This window comes from Stegastes partitus, unplaced genomic scaffold (genome assembly GCF_000690725.1).
Source record: "Stegastes partitus isolate 25-593 unplaced genomic scaffold, Stegastes_partitus-1.0.2 Scaffold350, whole genome shotgun sequence".
Classification (NCBI taxonomy): domain Eukaryota; kingdom Metazoa; phylum Chordata; class Actinopteri; family Pomacentridae; genus Stegastes; species Stegastes partitus.
The window spans coordinates 160575-183364 of record NW_007578081.1 but is presented as its reverse complement, the minus strand read 5'-3'; the positions used below and the strand labels follow the sequence as shown (position 1 = coordinate 183364).

At 42.8% G+C, this 22790-nt stretch overlaps 2 protein-coding genes across 2 annotated transcripts; one reads left to right on the top strand and one right to left on the bottom strand.

Moving 5' to 3' along the window:
• The first annotated feature begins 1120 nt into the window (after nucleotides 1-1120).
• LOC103359008 (uncharacterized) lies at nucleotides 1121-14500 on the top strand. The gene is made up of 13 exons (XM_008284178.1): nucleotides 1121-1243; nucleotides 2092-2237; nucleotides 3209-3290; nucleotides 3562-3697; nucleotides 4299-4501; nucleotides 4683-4819; nucleotides 6277-6418; nucleotides 6794-7078; nucleotides 7185-8345; nucleotides 8649-9439; nucleotides 10503-11569; nucleotides 11653-11757; nucleotides 13813-14500. The coding sequence occupies exons 3-12, from the start codon at nucleotides 3225-3227 to the stop codon at nucleotides 11655-11657; spliced, it is 3993 nt and encodes a 1330-aa protein (XP_008282400.1). The 5' UTR covers nucleotides 1121-1243; nucleotides 2092-2237; nucleotides 3209-3224; the 3' UTR covers nucleotides 11658-11757; nucleotides 13813-14500.
• Nucleotides 13854-22775, bottom strand: LOC103359009 (uncharacterized). The gene is made up of 11 exons (XM_008284180.1): nucleotides 22599-22775; nucleotides 21162-21401; nucleotides 20910-21033; nucleotides 19397-19549; nucleotides 19079-19273; nucleotides 17905-17978; nucleotides 17503-17700; nucleotides 17185-17322; nucleotides 17002-17091; nucleotides 16208-16351; nucleotides 13854-16080 (listed from the first exon to the last, which is right to left on the bottom strand). The coding sequence occupies exons 2-11, from the start codon at nucleotides 21399-21401 to the stop codon at nucleotides 15952-15954; spliced, it is 1485 nt and encodes a 494-aa protein (XP_008282402.1). The 5' UTR covers nucleotides 22599-22775; the 3' UTR covers nucleotides 13854-15951.
• Nucleotides 22776-22790: the final 15 nt, after the last annotated feature.

The window sequence follows — 22790 nt, the reverse complement described above, 5'->3', positions numbered from 1 at the left end:
TTTAAATTCACATCAATAATTCAATACATTAAAAGAATTCAGTTCAATTAATAATTGTTAACAGATAATACTTTACAGGCTAAACCTTGTATTTTACTGATTTACATTAACAGATACATGTTAATAAACTTACAGAATAAAACAATGAGCAGTGGTAATAAAGGCATCATCGTGTGTCACAGAAGATGTTTCTCAAATGACAATATTGACAAATCTCCTTATATTCCTCTAGTGTTTAGAACATTACTGATGATGATGATGGCAGGGAGCTGGAGCCCATCACTGCTGACATTTGGAGACAGGTGGGTCACATCCAGGACAGGTCACGAAGACGCCGACGACCACACAGGCTCACAACTACTGCCAATGTAGAAACACCATATGACCGTCCATGTGTAACTTCACAATCTTTGGACTGTACGAGACAGCTTGTGCATTATTAACAGAACTTATAAATATTACAAAAATCAGTAAAGTGGTATTCAATAAAGATTTACATATCGTGTATTATATATATTAAAACATTTATTTTTTAGATTGATTTTTTCTTACACACTAACTCTCCACTTCAGTGGCACCTACATACAGTATACTAAACTTTGAGGTATGTTCTCATTTATATTTTGTTTTTTACAGAGATGTTTATTCGTATATTATTCATAGCATGATTTATAGAACATGCCTTAAATTTAAAACATGGCAAAAATTGATTTCCCCCCTTTGATGCAGCATATGAAGGAATAAAAACAGACTTTCAAAATCCAGTCTGTAAAAAAACTTTAATTCTAATATGTTAACAGAATAAAACAAGAGTCTGGTTTTATTCAATGTTCAGATTTCTGTTCTAATATCAAAATTATCATAATCAGTTTGTTTTAAATATCACAATTTCAGAACACTTCGGTTACATAAATAATTACCTAAGTTTATGTAACCTATCGGGGAAATCTCATGATGATATTCAACAGGTCAAATTAGACCCTGCTCCCTTGTGATAACTTGCCCCAATACGTTTGTTTCGACGCGGTTGCCAGATTGGTGGAGCCTTGTGGGGGGATTTGGGAGGATGCCTTGCAAACCTGGCATCTTTGACTATGCGCTGGATACAGCAGACAGTATGGCGGACAACGAGAGTGATTTGGAAACAGACGGGCTTGAATTAGCCCTGGACACGTTGTGTGTCAGACACTGCAGCGACGAGTCGTCTCTGAACAGCAAAGGCTATTGCTCTGAGTTTTGTGAGGTATGTTGCGGTCATTTTGTCGGGCGCCCCGCCGAGTCGGTGTGTGTTTATTGCTAACGCTAGCTAGCCTCGCTAGCTAGCGTTAGCCTCCAGACTAGCTCTATTTATGGAGTTGTGTATCAAAGACGGTGGCATAGCTCACCAGAAACTAAACACAAATAGTTAACCAGATTTTGTTAGGCACAAACTGGGCTCCTGGTTTGGAAACGCCACGTACTAGCAATGTTTTCTACCTGACAGTTGATAATAGTTAGCTTTATAGCTGGTCAGTTAGGCTAAGCTAGTTAACCCAATGGTATGAGGTTAAACAGTGTATTAGTATGAGGGAGATACAGCATGGAGTGATGCTAATAATTAGGATGCCGGGTCAGGAGAACGAGAAAATGATGTTTCGTGGTCACTAAGTTGGATTTAGCCACAAGCAGTAGCGTTTTTTTCTTTCTCTCTCTAGCAATACAAGGTGCGCTATGTTTTTTTTTTGTTTGTCCCCCCCCAGAAATACTGATAAACGCAATTTGAGTTATTTCACTATCCGCAATAAAAAGATAGTGTCAAAGATAAAGGGGAAAATGCAGATGTGCAGTGGGATGATTTGGACTTTCTCCAGCCATCAGCCATGAGCATATTGTTGGTTAATTTAAATCATAGCAGCACTAATAATGAAACTTCAGATTTCCCTTTTATGAGCTGATAGATACCCACCGTTATGTCACGCACCCAGAGTGGTGAAGTTGTGAAACTGTGTCTGAAACCACACACACACACACACACACCAGCTCTGAAACTGAGTCACTGTGTCTACATTGCCGATAATATTTCTGTGGTGTTTTGTGTTTGTCCCTGCACAGTTGGTCGAGGAGTACACGGGACAATGGCAAGTTCCTCTCCCGCAGCTGAAGGTGCTGCGGACGGCGCTCAGCAACTTTACCAAAGCCACCACTGCCTTCCCTGATGACTGTCAGCACATCCACTATGTTCTCAGCAGTCTGGCCTTGTGAGTAGTCTGTTAGATGAAAGCCTTTGCTGAACAGGCTCGTTGTGTTTTCATAATTCTGTTTTAGGGGGAGTGACTCTTGTATGAAGCCCATGTCTGTTTTTATTTTTATGTTGGGTAGACTTTATCATTTCATCGGAATAGCTTATGCTTTTGAATAACAAGTTGGTTAAAAAAAATCAACAATACAGGATGGGTTTGTCTAACTTCAACGCTATTTGGGAGAAAAGAAAATCTGTGTTTAGGAGTGTAAGATATTCACATTTGCACTACAGTGGATTCAGTGTTTGTGAATGTTTTGAGATGTAAATAAACTTGCAGTATAAGTTTTAATGAGATGTTAGGGTCTGTGAAGTAGAGGTAATTATTTGACTTGGTCACACCATAAAAAGCTGTGTTGTTGAGCCACATTTGAAAAAAACGAGTCAAAATTGTGAAAATATCTGCATGTTGTCTGCTGAGGGTGCTGATTGACAGCTTCCACACCGGCCCCAGTGAACTGCACCAGCTGTGTTCACAGGCGTTTCACATGTTTTCAGCAACCGTATTCTGACGTGTAGAATTGTTTAGAGACAAATCACTGAATTTGCTTTATACAGACTTTAAGGCTGCCCCTCAAGTAAACTAAAACTACACCACGGACCATACCGAATGTGGGAACCTTGTACCCTTGTTGGGTAGAGCTGGAGCGTACCGCTTTCCCATAATGTCTAGCAGCTGTAGCAGTGTTATATTTTCTGCCTGTTTCTTTTAGAACAAAAACACTGGAAATACAGCTAATGAGTATTTTAGCTGAATCATCTGCTGAGTACGAGCTCAGTAATGAGGTCATTGTCTACTCTTTGACCGTAGCAGTTGTGTGGAATAGAACTGCAAAGGGCTTGATGAGCTGGATTTACTGACAGAGCTGTCATCCCGTTTACTGTGAGACGATTTTTTGGCAAACTAATTTCTCTCTCATTGTCTTGCAGGAGCTTCTTTGAACTGATGCTGTTTTTCAGCAAGGAGGAATTTGTGGAAGAGCCTTTAAAAGACATCCTTGATTCTTTTCAGGTAACAAAAACTGACCTGCTGTCTCAATCCGTATTTTTCTTACTCACACAACACCCTTTGATAAAACCCAGCCACTGATATAACTGTGCTCAGTTATAAGCTGAAGTTATCAAAACCACTCTAACTCAGCCAGGTTGGTCTCACACCAGAGTTTTTTGATCAAATTAACATGACAAGTAAGGACCAGCCCATCTTAAACCTTGTTGCGATTCAACATTCACAAAAAAGTGGTGTGTTATTACCAAAGTTATTGAATGGATTCTCTTTGCAGGGGTGCCACTGTCAACTCCTGCGGCACAGGAACATCTACCTTCAGCATGTGAAGCAGATTATCAAAGCAGGAGGCCCGTGGGAGAGTCCAGTGCTGCAAGGAATCCTAAAGGGGGCAGTTTTGCCACCGAATGAGGGTAGGATCACAGTCCTATTTAGTTGCTAGTATTGAAGAATAGGGCATACATATAGCGAGCACTGCATTGTCAAGTAGCGCACCACTATTCTGTCTTTTGTCATCAGCAAACATAATCGGTTAAATGGAAAGGTACAGGTAGACGAGGAGCAGTGAGCGCTCACAGTTCTGTGGAGCAGCCGTGTTCATTAGCAGCAGGTGTGACAGGTTGTGTTCTTGTCTCGCTCATCATTCATGAAGCACTACTGCAGCGTCACTAACACTGTCAAGAGGAGAAGCTCAGTTTCTGTTCAGTTATTCCAACTTGTTCTTGTTATAATCACTAGGGATGTGTGCCGTTACTCGACTAGATGATCAGACGTTGCTGCCCTCGCTAGTCCCCACCAGAAAGATGACTATTGTTGGTGTTGTTATTATATATTCTTTAAATATTTGACCACCACGGACCAGTCATACATTAAACCTTTATATCATAGACTGATAAAGCTTACTGGCTAGTACAGAACGCTAATGAGAACAACATCGGTGTGATTTTAAAGTTACTCTTGCTCACTGTTGTATGTAATATCACATACATTAACACATGATTCTCTGCTGTACAGTTGAAAACTACTTGAGCTCAGAATTGCCAGTGTTCTTGGAGCTGCGGGTTCGATATCTGCAAGCCTGTGAGCGAATGCAGGAGGCCATGGCTCTGGCTAAAAGCTGCCTGGAAAATCGTGAGGCTGGAAAACATCTATTCTTCCATCAGGCCTACCTGACCTGCCTCTACAAGGCCTCGCTGCACGAAAACCTTCACAAGGAGGTGAGAGATGAAGAGCAGAGTGGAAAGCATTAGTGGCATGAGATGTTGTGGGGTTGCCCTTTTAGATGGTGGACAAGGATGGAAAAAAGTACTGAACAAATGCATTCTGTGGTTTTTCTTATTTGTTATTATTGTTGTATTTTTTTCAATAACGTTAGAATCTTTATATGTTGTTCCTCAGATGGCGGAGATAGATGGCCGTGATGCTGTGGAGATCATCTGCAACACCGAAAGTGTTGAAAAAGATGAGCTGCTGTTGTCACTGTGTAAAGCTTTCCTCACCCAGCAGCTACACAACGGAGACATGTACTACATCTGGTACGTATGATCTTTTTATATGTACAGCGGCTTTACAAATTTCCCAGAGTGTGAATACTTTACAGACACGCTTTGTTCTGATTATTTTATCTTTAGATTTCTTTTGTAAATTAACTCCAAATCCAAATTTGAAATCTCTGCATCCAGAACCTTAACCCTCTGAACCCCAAAGCCTACCAACAGGTTTGAAAGGCAGCTTCCTGATGGTCCTTTCACAACTTATCTGTGACACTCTGTCCTGTATGAAAGCTTAACCAAACCTAAGCGTGCTCAGAGCAGATAGGAGTCGTAGTAATAGTCGTACAATATCTATAGTATGTAATGCTGTACATGTTGATTTCTCCAAGAACTTCCTTGAATTTAGCTGCATTCATCCTCCTCCCAGTTCTGACCAGTCTTTGTGTCTCTGCCACTGAAAAATACTCCAGTAGCATCGCGCCAACACTGTGCTTTACCATAGGGATGGTATTACCTTGGTTATGACGGGAGCCTGTTTTCTGCCAGACACGGTGCATCAAGTTCTGCCAAAAATCGTCTCATCGCTCTAAATTTTTATCCTCATAGATACTGTTTGGCACATGTGCTCTGCCTTTTATTTAAAAGTAGCTTCTGTTTAGCTGCTCCACCATAAAGGCCTGGTTGATGGGGTGCTGCTGCTGCTCTGGCAGGTTCTTCCATCTCTGCAGAGGACTCATGAATTCATCCTCCCTGAGGTTTTACCAAAGGGATCAATAAAGTTATATCTATCTATCTATCTATCTATCTATCTATCTGAAGCTCTGTTGGACTGGATTCTCTGACCAAGGTCCTTCTTGCTCTGTAACTTATTGTGACTGGTCAGCTAACTCTAGGAGGATTTCTGTTGGTTCCAAACATCTTTCATGTCACAAATATTGGCAGCACTTTGCTCCTGCAAACACCTGATACCTTTGCCCTTGGTATAGTTTTACTGCAGCTCAGGTTTTTGTCCTGACATGCAGACAGAAATATGTTACCTCATATACACGGTGCTTTATTTGAACTCTGTCCAGACCACATCTCAAGGATAAATAAAGCAGGCAGTATACACTTGATCACAATCTGCCGTTCCACTGGGTATAAAATACGTTTGTAAATGAGAGAATTTAGTTTTAGATTCTTAGTTTGCCATTAATAGCTGGTCAATGTAAGTGAATTCATTGAAAGTATTGTCTTCAAAAAGTGTGACAAAAGTGAAGCAGTCTAATTACTGATCACTAATGCTACACTGGAACAGTTGATGCTCCTGCAGATTCTCTAAAATATGTAGGGTTGGCTCAGTGTGTGTTGGGTAGATCCATAAATATGGCAGTAAAGGGAATTGTTGCCATGGTATTTCCATTATTATTTTAGGAATTATCACAGTTGTTTCCTTATAAATATACAGTATACACGAGCAAACCTGCTCTGACTTGTCGCGCTCTGCTGTTGTCTTGCAGGGACTTGGTGTTCATCTGGAGCAGGTTGCATCTAAGGGCTCATCCCTCCAGGCAAGGCTTTCTGGCTGAGTGCTTACAGCTCGCCTCCTCTGCTACGAATGTCAGAGCCATCTTCCCCTTCATCAAACTGGTCACTACAGAGGTGAGGCTCCAATCACAGCATCATCTTTTTCCAAGTCGGGCACCGCACAACAAGCAATAGAAAAGCATTCTGCACTTTGTCTAAAGCTTGTATCTGAAACATGTATTACCAGGCAAATAACCGACGTAGATCTTGTTCCTTACTTTGTCACTCTGTGCAGAAAACAAAGCTTTGATCTGGTGTTTAAAGGACAGTTAAAACAAAACCTGTTCGTTTTATCATATCTGAAGATGTTTCTTTGTGTTAAACAAATGACGTGTAATCAGTGACTGTGCTATCAAATCAAAGCTTTTTTTACTTTGTCTCTAGTCATTTGATTCTCCTGTCTGCTGTTTTCACCAGTTTTATTCTCTACCGTTTATTTTCTTTGAATAGCTTGGTGTTGATGGAGTCCAGGTCTGTGTGGAGCTTTGTGCCAGGGCCTTGCAGCTGTGTGACATGCAGGCAGACACTGTAACCCGGTCACTGGTCTGCAAGACCATCGCGTTCCTGCTGCCTCATGACCTGGAGATCTGTCGAGCATGTGCCCTTCTAGTTTTCTGCCAGGAACGAAGCCTTGAGGCATATCGAACTGTCTGCCTGCTTTACATGCACCCTGACCAGGAGCCGCATCCACACAACAGCCCTGTCCGCACCAGTGTTCGCTTCCATATTCTGCAGGTAGGAGTGGGAGAAGAGCATCTTTAACATCAGAACATGTCGTGATATTCTGGATATATTCACATTACGATTCGTCACCAATGTGTTTTAAATATTTGTTTTTCAGAGGCTCAAGGAGCGCCTGTGTTTTGACCCCGAATTTTGGAACCTGCTCACCCTCAGGACTCATTGCTTGGAGTTGATGAGTGACAAGGTCATGAAGGCTGCTGTTCTCAGTGAGATGGAAGAGGAAGAGGAGAAGAAATACAGCGAAGAGCTGCTAACAAATAACTGTGTAAATGACTCATGCACTCAAGATTTCCATTCATGCCACTGCACTGACGCTGTATTGGCGAACCAAAACCTCCCAGAAGAGCAAACTGTTGATGAAGAGGCTAGAAAGTGTGTTGCTCCATCAAATAATGCTCCTCTGAAGAGGAGAAAATGGAGGAGAAGGCTGCGGAGGAGAAAACAACCTACATCTGATGACGAGTTAGACGTCTGTGATGATCCAGAGATCAGCTACAATCTGGAATCCACCTCTTTGAGCAATAAGCCCGTGTACTCGCTACGACGCAATCACACTAACATGGAAACTCCTGCTTCTGTAAAGCTCCCTCTAAACCGCAAAAGAGAATACTTGTCTAGATGTGTTAAGAGCCAAATTTTGAAAAGGAAAGGTCGCAAGAAAAGATGGTTGCAGGGTCTTCCAAGACTGGACCCAGTACAGACTGTCAAAGAGATAAAGGTCAAAGTTAGAGGAAGGAAGCGGGGTCGGAAGCCTTTACCAAAACTGGAGCTCTCTTACCCTGAAAATGAAATATTCCTTACCGAGGAGGAGTCTGGTTTTGAGGATAACACTGACACAGAGGACAACGAGCCGGAAATGCCTCACCTGGAGAACGAACTTGAACACAACAGTGAACAGAAAGAGATTGAACTTGATCAGATGGATGACGCTGAGAAAGAAAACAGACAACACACTGACATCTTTTGTAGCAGCAGCCTCAGTGAACAAACCCAAGAGGAATCCCAAACACAGTTCATGTCCCAGCTGTGTGAAGGTCCTCCTAGTGAGCTTCACGCTGCTGTAGAAGCTAATCCTGAGCTGGATGGTCCTCCTTTAGAGCTACTGGACTGTCCAGTGGAACTGTTACACAATTACTCCCTTAAATCCAAAAAGCTTGACTGTGAGAAGCCTTTAGAGTCTGCTGCATCTGAGGAGCTTAATGGCAACACTGAACCGGAGCCCCACCCAGCAGTGGAAGCCAGAGTCTCCAACACTGAGGTAAATTATCAGTCCTAAATTAACAGGTTTTTCCTGATGTAAGGCAGTAATTACTAGACACATGGTTTCTAAATGGGTCCGTCTCTTTTTCTGCTTGTCAGACGTAACGTCGCATTAGCAGCACTTAGCTTTGAATACATTCAATTGAAACTGTGCTGCGGTGCTGTCAGTATGTCCGCACAAACACTTATACTGACTCTGCATATAAATAAGCAGGACTGAAAGACATGAGGTACTTTCTGACACTCTGCTGACTTTTTCTCTCACTTCTGAAACTGATTTCACTTGTTTTCTTTTATCCAGGTGAAAGCCAAGAAAACATGGAAGGACAGAGTTCTCCGCACTCAACAGTATGCCCATCTGATGTACCACTGCAACGTCTGCCACAAGGACTACAAGGGCTTGAATGTTATGAGGCACGCTCTGTCACACCTCAAGAGCAGAAAACTGAGATGTATTCTGTGTGGAAAACGCTTTAAACAGCTCCCCTTTGCCAAAAAGCATGTCCTGGATCACATTGATGCCATGTGTAAGCAGAAGCCCCCTGATAAGGCGCCAACTACTGAGGACACGCCAGCTGCTAATGGCGTCGTAGATAATGTGGAAAATCAGTGTCAGCCTCAGGACGAAAATCAGAGTTCTATTTCTGATACCGAAACTCCTGAACAGAAACCTGGAAGCAAAATGAAAGTGTCGAGCCTCAAGAGGGAAGAACGAATCATCAGGAACCTCCGTACGCTCATCAAAAAGACTTCTGTGCTTCACAAAAAATGCAAGAACCCTAACATGAATATATTCAAGCAGGTAGACTTCAAGGACGAGCAAGTAGTCATTAAAGACGGCCTGGTGATTGTAAGAGATCCATCAGTGATGGAGAAGGAAGGAGAGGAAGAGGGGAAAGAGATGTCTGCAGGAGAAAACGGCTACGGTTTGGACATCACGTATCACTTGTGCCCATCGGAGTCCTGTGACAGAGTGTTCCTGAGGATCAGCACCACGCTGACGAAACATGCAATCAAGTGTCATATTAATGAAGAGAAGGTGCTGGAGAAGACTTACGTTTGGGCCAAGCACAAGTGCTCCCTCTGCCTCAGGTAGGAAATACTGAACATGAAGCATCACACACTTATCTGGACTTTAGCATGACCTTAACTTTGTAAATGAGCCATCCTGTTGCTAAGAAACAGCCAACAGGTGGTTGCTGTTTAGCCAAAGTCAATATTGCTTTTTATTAAGAATTAGGAGATGAATACAAATTTAACACAGAATACAAAAGGAGGAACTGAGGGCAGATGGTGCTCTTTGAACAAAATAGATTAAACTAACAAAAGGAGGACTTCTACCAGACGTTATAAACACACTTACGTATTACCTGCATTAACCAAAACATGACCTCAGCCTACGCTATTTAAAGCAAAAAGTAAAGAAGGGAGTAGAACCGCTGTTTAGTGCTTAACATATTTGGAACTATCAGTAGTTCTCAATCCAAGACAAAGTCCCTAAACCAGCTCAAACCTCCTTCCAGAAAACTAGTGTCTCAATTCGTGATTCAACAGAGAGACGTGTAGGGAGCCTCACACCAGAGTGACGGCTTGGCAGCGCTTCTACATCAGGTAGAGACTGAAGTGATTGGAGGTCATGAAAAGTGTTGCTCCAATCAAGCAGCTGGACTTTTTCATGTGTTCAATGTTGACGCGAAAGCGGCCAAACGTTCTGTGGCGACTGTAGAACGACAACATTTCACTCAAATGCTCCAAAGTATGAGTTCACTTCAGATTCTCTAGAAATAGGAGCTAAGTTGTAATACTGATATCAAAGGTGTCAGTTGGTAAAGCTGTGGGAGAGGCAGATAGTAGATGGTAGTCGAGCCTAGGACGTAAAGACGCAACCTCCAGTTTCAGTTTCTGAATTTTTAATCTCAAGTGTGAGAAGGAGCGCGAGTACAATAATTAACTAATTTATCTGCTCTATTATTTAGAAAAAAATGTTTTACTATGCAGACATGGTTAAAAGATGGGAAAAGTTTTACTGTTCCTGCTTTTATTTACATATATACTTATTATTTTTTTAAATTTTTTTTTATGATTTGACCTTGCTTAAGCTTCTTCACTCGAGTCTGATCTTAGAATAACTGGTGTCTGTTCTTTTCTCCAACAGGCAGACTCAGTTCCTTCAGCATTACAAGGACCACATGAAGCTTCACAACACTCCTCTCCCGCACTTCTGCTACCATCTCGAGTGTGACCAGCGCTTTTTAACGCAGCAGGAATTAAAAGACCACGTTAGCACTCACCAGCCCTTCAGACCTCAGTGTCCGTTCACGGACTGCGAGAAGCTTTTCTCGAGTCTTCAGGGCCTCTACGACCACGAATGGAGACACTACATTCCAGCTCCGCAGAAAGACGAGCTTGAGCTGGGACCCAATAGACAGATAAAGCAAAGTGCCGAAGCTCCGTGGAAGCAGAGGGTGAAGGTGGAGGAGATATGGCTGCAGAATAAGAAGGGCCAAAGGGAGAGTCCCACTCCTGATGTCGAGGCGTCTAATGTTCAGGAGCTCTGGGACAGTAGCAAAGCTGAAACTCAAGCTTGTGAAGTCCTAGACAGCAATGAAAGATCTGATCACTGTTCAGAGAAAACAGCCAGTAACGAGCACACTGACGACAGCAAACCCACCGTCAATGGATATGAAGATGTGGCAAGAAATGAGGAGCCGATGTCCACTTCCCACACTGCTGCTGCTGATGCAGCAACCACCCCCAGCAAGAGGTGTCGGAAACGAACCGCCATGGACTGGGACCCCATAAACGTCCGAGATGTGGAGGATATGTCCACTATGGCCGAGGGAGTCCAGCAGAACATGGGAGAGCCGCACATCGCCGAGCACAAAACCTTCAAGCCCGAGGATCCCTCCTACGCAACCTTCGTCAAAGCCCCGTTCATCAGGCCGCCGCCCTCCACCTACCTGGATGAGTCCCTGCTCTCAATGCGCAAGAGGAGGTCCGTAGACGAGGCTGCTCCCCGGAAATACGTCTACTGGAGTCATAAGAAGAAGAAAGACCCCGCCCAGGAGAACGAGCAGCAGGTGGTGCAGGTGGAGCCTGAGCAGAAGACCAGACATCGCTGTGACAAATGTCTGTCCTCCTTCAGCAGCTTAGAGGAGCTGCAGAAGCACCAAGCCCTCAACACCTGCTCCGCACTCTTTGGCTTCGATTCGGACGATGAAAGTAAGTGTTAAACTGTTGCTGCATAAATACATCCAGCCTTTTCTAAATCTGAGCTGATGATAAACTTTTTTTTTCATTTGTAGGTTAGTAGTGTGTGAAGCGGACCTGCGACTGGAGCGACCACCTGGATCAGCAAGATAAACGAACACTGGAGCTCTTTCTCAATCCTCAGTTACGATGCTTGTGTGGTACGTGTGCCAAAACGTCTGATTGGATATTAACTAATACAAGTTTTGAAGCAATAATTTTGATACCTAGAACGACTATAGTTTTGACACCATTCTCCTGGAATCAGTGTGCGCTCTGTCGAGTCGACAAAAGACAAACAAACGTGTGACAAATGTATGCTGTATATTCTCTTAAACCTGTGATAAGTCAGTATTTATTCAGCCTTTCAAAACACATCGGTCATGAAAACTTGTTTAGTTTTCTCAGAAAATCCAGAAGTAACTCTGAACAATGCCGGGCAACTAAGAGGAAAAAATAGAATAACTTCCCTGGAATAAAAGAAAACACAGCACGCGTGTGTTCTGTGTACAAATAGTTACAGTCGTCCTCAGATTTATTCTTCCATTAAAGAAAAGGTGAAATTCACACTCAAATAACTAGAAACTGAAAAAAGTAATAATAAATAAAAATTTGCAAAATTATAATTTAGTGAAATGAGATGTTGCTTTGGATTGTGGTTAAAAAGAATAATTTAAAAAAACAAACAAAATACCTGTCAACAGGTGCAGAACTCTTAAAGTTACAGAAAACACCTGATTGGCTCAAAGGGTCGTTCAACTAAAGATTAGTTTATGGGTCCCATCATGCTTGTTGTTTTTTTTTATTTTTATTTTTTTATATTTCTGTTGAACCACAATTCAAAAGCAATGTCATGATGTTCATTCAATTTTATTTATTATTACTTTTGTCAACTTATGTCAGTGACAGCTGTTGTTTTCCTTCTTTAATAGGAGGCTATGAATAAATCTGAGGACATGCAGCCATAAAAAACCTCAGCGTTCCTTTTTACCTCCCAGTTCACAATGAATTAAGAACTTTTGTTATGTTTTAGCCTTTCATCATAACTTATAATCTACGTCTCTTTCGGTTAAACACTCTCCTATGATGCTTGCGTCCACCTATAAGCCACACGATGCTTTATTAGGTGTGATTTGCACCTGAGGACATACAAATCATTCAATCACATTATTATTATTTCTGTTAACTGGATTGTGATTTTAGTTCATTTCAAAGCCAATGTGGACAACAATAGTTTATTCCTTAGCAGAATAATGTATTCTAAAAATACTGGGTTGAGGATTGAACTGAGTAGTTTTACTCCTGCCCTGCTGGCTGAAGCTCTCGGTGACAGAGTTCTTCCACGTGTGGCCCCCTTACTGTTCAAAACCACGACTTGCAAAACGGCCTGTCCATAGAGGATGGATTGTATATGCAGTATGTCATTGGCAGAGTGTGCTGCAGTGTGCAAACTATTTGTGATGCTCTGTCCGCTTCGCACGTGTCGTCTTCCAAACGCAGCGCACGGACCTGTGGAATCATAGAGGATGTATAAAAGGCCCATAGACGGTAACATCAGGTCCTGTGTCCACTTCCCACAGATCTATGCTGTTAAAATGTGTTTCCACTCTGAATAAAGCCTCCAGACCCCCGTCACATACAGACAAACTCAACAGGAGGCGTTTCTGGGCATGATACGTGTGTGCTGCTGCTTCAGGATTTTCAAGGTCGGATTTTCCTTTTGTTGACCCGTCTCCTGGTCGAGGAATGACAACAATCATGTAGAGCCGCGACCAAAAAGTCTGAAACCGTGTAAATCTGCCTTCGTACTGTCCGACTAATTCTATGTACAGTAAATGAATTATGTACGATTTTATTAGTGCCAAGACTGAATCATGCAGTGTTCAGGCTGTAGGAATATACACACTAAAACCAGTAACACAGTACCAGTTTCTCCATTTATAAGTCAGCCAGTTTTTTCGCAACGATTGTGTATTTCATGATGTAGAATATTTGGTTGTTGTGTATAAACTTTTCAGATGTTTGACCTGTTTAATAACTTTTTAATGTCATGTTTTTATGGGACTGTGCACTTAAACCTGCTTATTTATATGTACAAATGTCAATAGGTCGGATTTGTAAAGACAACGATGATTCCTCGTCTATTTTTCTTAAAGAAAGTGATTAAATTTGTTTGAATAAACAAATGATGAAACTAAACTTTTATTTTGTTTCAGTGTGAACATGAGAGCGGTGGTGCGATGAAAGAGAGAGCAGACTCAGTATATCCTTTTAATTCAGCATTGCATATTTACTAGTCATGAACATATTGCTTGAACCCCAGGAAAGAGGAAAATAGAACGATTATATTAGAATTGCTTATTTAGAAAAGTTTTTGCATCACATTTTCCTGATACATGAGGTATTTTTTTTTGTTTTTTTTGTTGAAAAAGTACAGGGAGCATCAATATATGTAAATAAAATCCTTTGTCTTCTCTTCACTTGAGTCCACAGAGTAATAATAAGTCAGTAAAGGTGCACTTTGTCGCTGAAGGCTCGTTTTTAAAGACAAAGAAAACGTGCCGCCGATCTCAACATCTCTGCACGATTTAGTCATCAATTTAATTCTGACTTCACCGGACGTGGAACTACTGTATTCTGATATCAGGTTTGACGCTTTAGGTCCAACTATTTCTTATGGCTAAAGTTTACAGGCTAAGAACTCGACGCAGCGACACAGAAGCGGTCCTGCTACAGGCCAGCATTCAAGATCGAAGGGTTTCCCAGCAGAGCTCATGCAGCGATTGCATTCCGGCTCTGACACATGCTCATCTAACCGCTTGCTTTGGTGCTGCTTGTAGCTTTAAAGGAAAAAAAAAAAAACATTTCCAGTAATGTGCAGAATTAAAACACATGATCTCCAAATAAACACAGACAGTACAACATGAGCGAACAACATGCAGCTTACAGTGCATCGAGGACATCAGACAACCTGAAAACTGGCTCCGCTCGAGTTCTGCTTTGACCTGAGATAAGAAAAATTATGAAAACAACGCCCTGATGTGTGGGCAGCACGCCGGAGAACGCATCGTGACTGTTAAAAAGTGATCGTAAAAACATTTAAGGCCAGGGAAAAGTAAATTTTGGTGTTTTGTAAACCTGCTCAGATGGAAACAACATACTAGCAATAAATGAAAACGGCTGTTATTTAATTGTGATCAGCTGATTTAGTAGAACTCTCGACCGGGTTGAGTTTTTTTTTTCTCAGTATTTGCAGACATGCTGGATTATTCACATACAGACCGACGATGAACATTTGTCTGTGGAAAAAAGTACAAACACGTTTCAGTAGCATTCAAAGTTGGCGATAAGCATGCAAAGTGTCCGAGTGCATCCCAAATGGGCGTAGTTCTGGTAAATATGTCAATAGTTCACAATTGTGTTTGTTTTTAGTAAATAGCTGTGCTTAAAACACAGCAGTAGCACTTTTTCTTTTTTTTTTCAATTTACAGTGGAAGACTTGGATCAAAAAAGATGGTTGAGCATCCAGAGAAAAATCATTCAGTAGTTGATCACTGTACTCCATCTTGTGCCAAACAAATGGGAAGAAAAGTTACAGCAGCAGCAGCAGCACCGAACCAGGTTTTATCTGTCCAAAGAGCCTGATAGTAGTTCAACTGCACACGAACCCAGATTTGTTTCTTTACAAAGCTTTAAATGAATTCCCTTTAAGTGGCAGCTATTACTCTCTTCCCTAGTGAAAGCAACATCAACACTGTTACCTGTGGGGTTAAAAATGTGGAAGTGATGGACAGGCTCTGCTCGTGAAGTTCAAAGGGGTTGGATATGGCTTGTTGAGGCTGTGTTTGGATTGGTTATCCTCCTCATCTGCTCTGATTAAATGCTCCACGTGGATAAACTAACATGATCACAATAATCTATGACTCCTGAGTTGCTGACACAGACACAGACCGGAGGGAAAATGAGGATTAAAGTTAATAATGCAACACGTTTAACGTCCTGTTTTATGCTATTAATTACGCTGCTGGAGTATTCTGTGTGCAAATCACTCTGTTCTTATGACGTCTAACCCATAAAACACGACGTACTATTTATATATGGCATCCGAAGATGAGGTGTAAGGGCTCAGAGTAAGACCTTAAAGCTTGAACAAGCCTTCAGGAGAAGTAGAATCTGATGATACAGTGCAAATACGCCCCCCTCACCTCTGGGACTATTGTTTTTTTTTTTTGCATGGACTTCATTTGGTGCACGCTCCATCGCAGTCCTTTTGTTTTTAATAGACGCAGCTCAGTAGAAAGTGGATAGATGCAAAGAAACATAGCATATAGCTGAGCGTGTTTGCTTGTGCATGCTCAGTGGGTGCTGTTGACGCTCCAGTCATAAGGGAGGAAGCTGACTTTGGTCTTCCCAGCAGACAGGACGCCCTGCAGGCTGGTCTTCTTCGGAGAGTCCCCCATGTGCTCCAGCACCCAGTTCAGCAGCTTTAAGAGACACAAAGCAGAAGAGGAAAGCTGATTTTTGTTGCAGCAAGTGAATAAAAATCTAACCAGAGAGATATTAATTCACTGTCCCTATATTCACACATGAATGGGCTGGAAGCAGCGTTACCTTCTCATCAGTGCCTCCAAAGTCGGCCTTGTACCACTTGAATATCTGACTGAGTCGCACTTCTTTTTTCCCAGAATCCACCACACAGGCGTCATCGTTCTCCAGGAAGGCCTCGGCTGCTGTGCGGAGCTGGCTGTCAATGTCCTGACAGGTTGGAGGAAATAAAAGCTGATTTATGACCAGTCCAGTGTTATGAACACATCAGGGCTCCAGACTCACTTCTTCACTGGTGGCACCGACTTTCTCATCAGGTCACACCTCCCACTTTGTCACAGGCAAAACATAGAACTTGCAGGACGTCTTCTTATCGATAGACTCTACAATTTACTGATGGGCCCTGAATGCCCCACATTGCAGGCTGCGGTAGCTGCTGTGGTGTGCTCTGATAGGTGTGCGACTTTAAAACGAGTGAACCAGGTGTTCTAATGTCAGATTTATTCAAAATGAAACCGAGGGATTTTTCTTTACATGCACCCTTTTCAGTGAGTGGGAAACATTTTTAAGCGTGAACCGCGCAGCACACCGAAGTTATAAACGTTCTACTTTCCACCTCTGTGGTCAACACAGCAGCTTCCTGTACCGGTTACTGCGACACCATTACAGCTTAATGATCATCATGCACTCACACCAATGTGACCACTTGAAATTTTAACACCAAAAAAGGTTGCATATGTGACCGCTTTGGTCGCAGTCTGGAGCCCTGAGCATGTTGTACAGTAAATGATAAACTGCCTAAGATGTGCCCGTTACTTACGACTAATTACACAATGAAACCAGAACCTGGATCCACTTACCTGTGGGGTGTATGTTTTAATAGGTGGGCAGCCCTTTGCACCACAGTTCAAGGCAAAGTGAACGAGGGGCTCAGCATCTGGAAGCGCCACCTAGTGGACGACAAGGGAAGTGAGCATTAGTTACAGCGAGCTCTACCGTCCTCTAGTGGTATTCAGGTGTGACTGAACAGAAAGTCTGAATACTTGTAGTCGGGGGTCTGTTTTGGAGAAGGGCCGTCGGAGCTGTGCCATGCCTTTTCTGTTCCCTCTCAGAACACCGTTCTCAATGTCTTGTAATGTGAATACTTCTCCTCCAATCAGGTAGCTCACATAGTTGAAGAACTACGAAACGGCGCAGAAACACAACAGTTAATGCCATTCATTCCTGCTGATGGGGTTTAGCGTCAAATGAGGTCTTTAAAGATCCAGGAACATCTGCATTGCTTCATATCAGTGGAACGGTTTAAGGACGAGACACATGATGGTTTTGGGAAACAAGGCAGCGTTTTTAAGGGAACCTACTCTGTATCTTTGCCACATGTTGGTGGGAGCCCCCAGGCGAAGGTTCCCGTGGATGACTAAGGCATTGTAGATGTTGATGAAGAAGGCCAGTTTCTCCTCACGGCTCAGGGAGAGCAGCTCCACCCTCTGCAGCTGAATGGCGAGCTCAGTGTACCGCTCAAACGCAGGGCTCATGGACATGCCTTTGTAGTCCACAGACTGTAGGAGCAAGCACAACAATACATATGATATATATAGGATCTAAAGTAAGCACAGAATTGATCTTTCTAAAGACAGGTCCTGACAGCCTTTAAAACTAAACTGTGCTCTGCTCGTGGCACAGATTCCTAAACAACCTGCAGCTACAGTCACGTGCCCAGATGAACACATGTAATGAGTCAGAAGCCTCAGTGAGGACGTTACCTTGCCATCGGCAGAGAGATGCTCCGAAAACAATTTCAGAATCATGTCCCGTAAAAGCAAAGAGAGCTCAGCAGCTGTGAGGAGAGACAGAGAGAGATTATAACTGTTTGTTATGGTCAGCTGCTTTGTCTGGTGATACAAGCCAAACCAATATTTGAATGTTACTAACACGGACATACAAAGAGCAACTGTGTCAGTAAAGCCCAGAACCCGTCAGACATTCTCCATCCACACAGTTCATAGCCAAACTTCCAAACGTTAAACATAAGTTCAGACAGTATTTGTTGGTTCTAACCGGGGAGCAAAACATAAGAAGGCAGTGAAAGTGTGGAAAACCTTCTAAACAGGAGAACGACATACAAGCTGCGATCAAGATCAGGCGAACTTTGGTGCAAATTAGATCGTGACGCTTGCAGCAGCAGCGGCGGTGTGCAGCAGAGAGCAGCCGTTAGCCTCTGGAGGTGAGCAACATTCAGCGAGAAACACCAAGCAACAGGGCTCACCACCACCACCAGGGAGAGAAGAAATGAAACCAGAGTGTTAATTTGACAGAGCTGCAATGGAGTGTTTTAGGCCAGTGTCTCCTCTAATCCGACTGAAACATTGGAATAAAATAACTCCACACCATGTGAACAATGTGTTCTGCATCAGGATCCATTCATCAGTCGTTCATCAGAATCACAGGACTTTTACTCAGCTCGCTCAAACAAAGTCAGGCGATATATTATCATACATATTGCATCATTTCTGACTGAATTAAAACCAAAGCTCCATTTATTAGTTTTATTCTGAAGCTTTCCACTTTGTCCTTATCTGCTGATAGGTTTGCTTCGTTATCTCAGTGCACTAATTGTGAATTAAAGTTAAAAGCTCCACGAAGTTATGTGTTGTTTTCTTTTTTTAATACAGAATTTTGTGAGGTCATAAGAAACTTCTGCTCATGCTTTGTCGTCGTTGAGAGGCTTTTATCAGCTATACCATGAACGCCTACTTCAGCTCTTAACATCACAAACTTCACCAGCGTGAAACACAAACCCAAGCAAACCCAGAAGGCCCACACACCAAACCAGCAGCCAAGAAGTAACAGGGGTTAGAGAGCACTGAAGGACATCACTCAGCGTGAAGCTGGAATGCGATACGTGTACAGGCCGAGCCAAGTCCAGCCCTGACCTACCCTGTATGGGGCTGCAGCTTGCAGTCTGTCCTGAGTTGAGAGCTGAATGAGGGTCGTCCTCCAGCAGCCTGTACAGTGCGTCCATGGAGTCTTTTCCTTCGCCAAAACTGCCATCCTGCTGCCCACTGCCATGTACACTGACCATGTACTTCTTCTGCAACAATGCCTGGCCTGTTTTACAGGCCTCGGCGCTGGCTAGCACACACATGGCCACAGTCAAGTGTTGACAAAGCTGGATCTGACTAAGCGTTCTATGAATCAGGACTCTGAGACAGATCAGTTTACTTCACAACAGAGAGCATCTACAGCCTTACTTACCCATGCCCTTATCTTTCTGCAGCCAGTCAACCAGCTCACTGCCTGTGAAGCTCTTTTTGTGTAAAGTCAGTCCCTTCCTATGACAGCCAATCACACTGCCATGTTTCAGGTCCTGTACCAGGTCCGCCAGCTCATCTTTCTCACACATAAACTCTGTGAGGGCAGGAGCATCCCAAGCCAAACATGTACAAACACAAAGAAATACACATGTTCAAACCTCGATAGAAGACTAGTGTCCAGCATGTGAACAGTAACAAAGTGTTGCCTGGATTGGACCGAGTCACGTCTTTCTGCTTTATTTAGGGAAAGAAATAAAATACTTCAGACAAACTGAAACATGTTGTGCTGCTCAGGCACGTGAATGAACGTCTTGTTCTCTACATGCAACGGGTTTGTTTTGACTGCTGGACCGAAGCAGAGAGAAGAAAGCTCATTTGTGCTGTCAGATAAATTATTTGTGGACGCAAATTACATTTTTGTGCTCTCAAATGAATAATCTATGAACACAAACTAACATATCAATACGACATTAATACTTTCTGCCAGCTGGATGTTAAGAGGTGTCGACGATAACACAATGTTGTTCAAAAGGCAAACTGCTGCATCGAAAATGTAAACAAAACTGCTATCCGAGCGGCGCAGTTACATTAAATTGATAAGTTACAATAAATTTGCTCAGTTTTTTCGTTAATGCATTAACATTAAGCTCCAAAGCAGATTGTGTGCTCGTCCTGTTACTGAGACAACTCCAGTGTACAAACATAAAAGGGACAAGTAAGACTTTCGAGGGGTCAAGAACCAGTGAAACTAAAGCAACTCTCTACAAACACCAATAACTAACTCGTGATGATGTTGCAAGACCTCAGAGCCAACATGGAATTTAAATATTTTTCCATAAACATCTGTCTACGTTGTCCAGGGAAAAGACTTTTTCACTTTGTAGTGAGCCTTATAATCACGTCTAATGAGGTTCTGTAGCGCAGCCTGGTGCTGCTCGGCTCATCCACAGGATCCAGTTCCCTGTATCAACTATCAAGTATGTGGGCAAGAGATGAGCACGCACACACACACACACACACACACACACACACACCTGCTGTTACCTAAATATACCAGCATGTCCACATCAGCCAGCAGTATTTCATAACCGCTCATTGTTCTTGGCTCATCCTCAAACAAAAATGACGATGCAAAACCGGCCCTGCTGCCTCTGGTCAGTGCCGACCTTGGATGTAGGAAGAAATTTGTTTGAAACTGTAGTTGTTGCTCCAGCTGTATTTAACGTGGTTCACTGCACGATTTCAGGGGCCATTCCGGAGCAGATTGAATCAATGTGACTCAGATCTTCTGAATCATTTCATGAATGTTGTAGTTATTGCACCAAAATAACAAAAAGCACTGAACAAAAATATGAATGACAGACACGGCTTTCATCACAGAATAATGTCTGCTCCATAACTGGTACTGCTAATGACCTAAAGAAGGCAAAAACTCAGCACAACAAATCCCTCACCTCCGTCAGTCTCGCCAGCTGGATCCTCGGACTGGTTCTTGTCGGGGTCGGGTAATGGTGGCGCGTCAGCTGGAAGAGGCTCGTCCTTGACCAGACTCACCAACCTCTGGAGCTCTTCAGGAGCCTGAGAAGGTGAGCAGCAACTTATTTGTGTTTTCATTTTTTTAATATTAGCAGATGCAAGGAGATTTTTGACACGGTTTAAAAATAAACATCACACAGTGAGTTCACTGGTCAAAGTTGTTTTCTCACCAGTTTCTGCAGGTCGTCGTTACCCCCGACATGAACGCTGTTAAAGAAGATCTGAGGGACTGTGCTGCGTCCAGTCAGCTCCTTCACTCTCCCTCTCAGCTCTGAATGAACACCGACGTCCACTTCACTCACTGGTACTCCCAGGCGCCCGAGGGTGGCCTTGGCCTGCACACAGTGTGGGCAGCCCTGGATGGAGTACACCGTGACCCGGCCGAGAGCGCTGCTCGCAAACTCCCCCATCTGCAGCAATCAGGAAAAAGTCAAGAGAGCAACATGAGGAATTTGAAAACAGTTTATCTCTGTTGGTCCTCTTTCTGCTCGTGGATACTGAGTTATCAAACACGAGTCCCTACGTAAACATGCAGTGGATTGGATCCGCCTTTTAGCCTTAAACTGAACCCTGTTCTGGGGCAGCAGCTGGACACACAAGTTAATCTTAGCAAGATATGATATTATATACCTTTGCTTCTCAGTGTGGCTGTGTAGACGTGTGTAATTGCATACTTAATATGTTGTACATGTAGTTTTATGTTAATACATGTGACTTCACCTATATTAACTTATTTCAGCAGCAGTTTAGCGTGGTGTCCTCTGGGCCGCTTGCGGGATTTGATCCGTAACTTTACAGCCCTTTTAGGAGGTTAATGAACTGTTCTAACATGAGTCAAAGTCCTTGGCACGGTTCATTTCTAAACATTTCCTTGTGTTGAAATCAGGCATGCGTGTTTCCTTGTGTTGAAAGCAGCCCAGCGTAGTGAGCATTTCATCTGCAATGGGATTTGTGTGAAGTTAAGCAATGACAAAGTTCCTCATTCACTCTGACATAACCTCAGGCCAGCAGTCGTTTATTACTAATGAAGCTTTATCAGGTGGTGGATCAGGACACACCCTGTGTTGTTTTGACTTTATAATCACAGAGAAAAGTCCAAGGTTTTAGCTTTAATGTAGTTACACAGGTATTACACTTTACAGTTTATTTATGCATGCTGCTTGTGCATGCATGGTACACTGATTTTAAATGAATGAATAAATGCCCTTTATTGTCATTATACAGTGTACAACGAGATTGGACATGATTATAGCACATTCACATGTATTTTGATTTTATTTTAAGAAGTTTACACTGTCCCAGATTTTGATGGAAAATGATTTTTAAATGAACTGAAACATCTCTGGCAGGTTATATGAGGACGTCTATTTGTAGAAAAGCACTTAAGACACAAGTATTGTATTTAAACAAACACGTTATTACGAAACTCCGGAAAAAAACGAGTTACTTTGAGTGAACAGCAATTGAACTAACGATAAAACCGTGCTGTTTTGCTAGCATGTGGGCTACAACACTATTTAAAGCAACATTAAGCGCACACTAGCTACGAGGCTAAATTAGGCGATAACAAGCGGAGGATATATTAGCAAGTGATAACAGGACGGTACCTTTCGGGGTTCGGCTCCCTTTCTGAACGCGGGAGAACAGTAATAAAAAATCACAGAAGGGATCCTCTTGGCCACTTTAATTAGAACATATCACACGATGAGTGAGCGTAGCGCCAGCTGAAGGGCTTATCTCGCAGGTAAATTGCCCGTCTGCCCCCACTGTGGCTCTCCGCTGCGCAGGCTAGTCCACAT

Excerpts from the sequence above, each read along its gene's own strand:
- LOC103359008 (XM_008284178.1), top strand. The coding sequence starts at position 3,225 with ATGCTGTTTTTCAGCAAGGAGGAATTTGTGGAAGAGCCTTTAAAAGAC. Across the intron at positions 4,502-4,682 it reads ACGAAAACCTTCACAAGGAG|ATGGCGGAGATAGATGGCCG; the intron begins GTGAGAGATGAA and ends GTTGTTCCTCAG. Across the intron at positions 4,820-6,276 it reads GGAGACATGTACTACATCTG|GGACTTGGTGTTCATCTGGA; the intron begins GTACGTATGATC and ends GTTGTCTTGCAG.
- LOC103359009 (XM_008284180.1), bottom strand. The coding sequence starts at position 21,401 with ATGGGGGAGTTTGCGAGCAGCGCTCTCGGCCGGGTCACGGTGTACTCC. Across the intron at positions 19,274-19,396 it reads GCAGAAAGATAAGGGCATGG|CCAGCGCCGAGGCCTGTAAA; the intron begins GTAAGTAAGGCT and ends TGTGTGTGCTAG. Across the intron at positions 17,701-17,904 it reads ATCTCTCTGCCGATGGCAAG|TCTGTGGACTACAAAGGCAT; the intron begins GTAACGTCCTCA and ends TTGCTCCTACAG.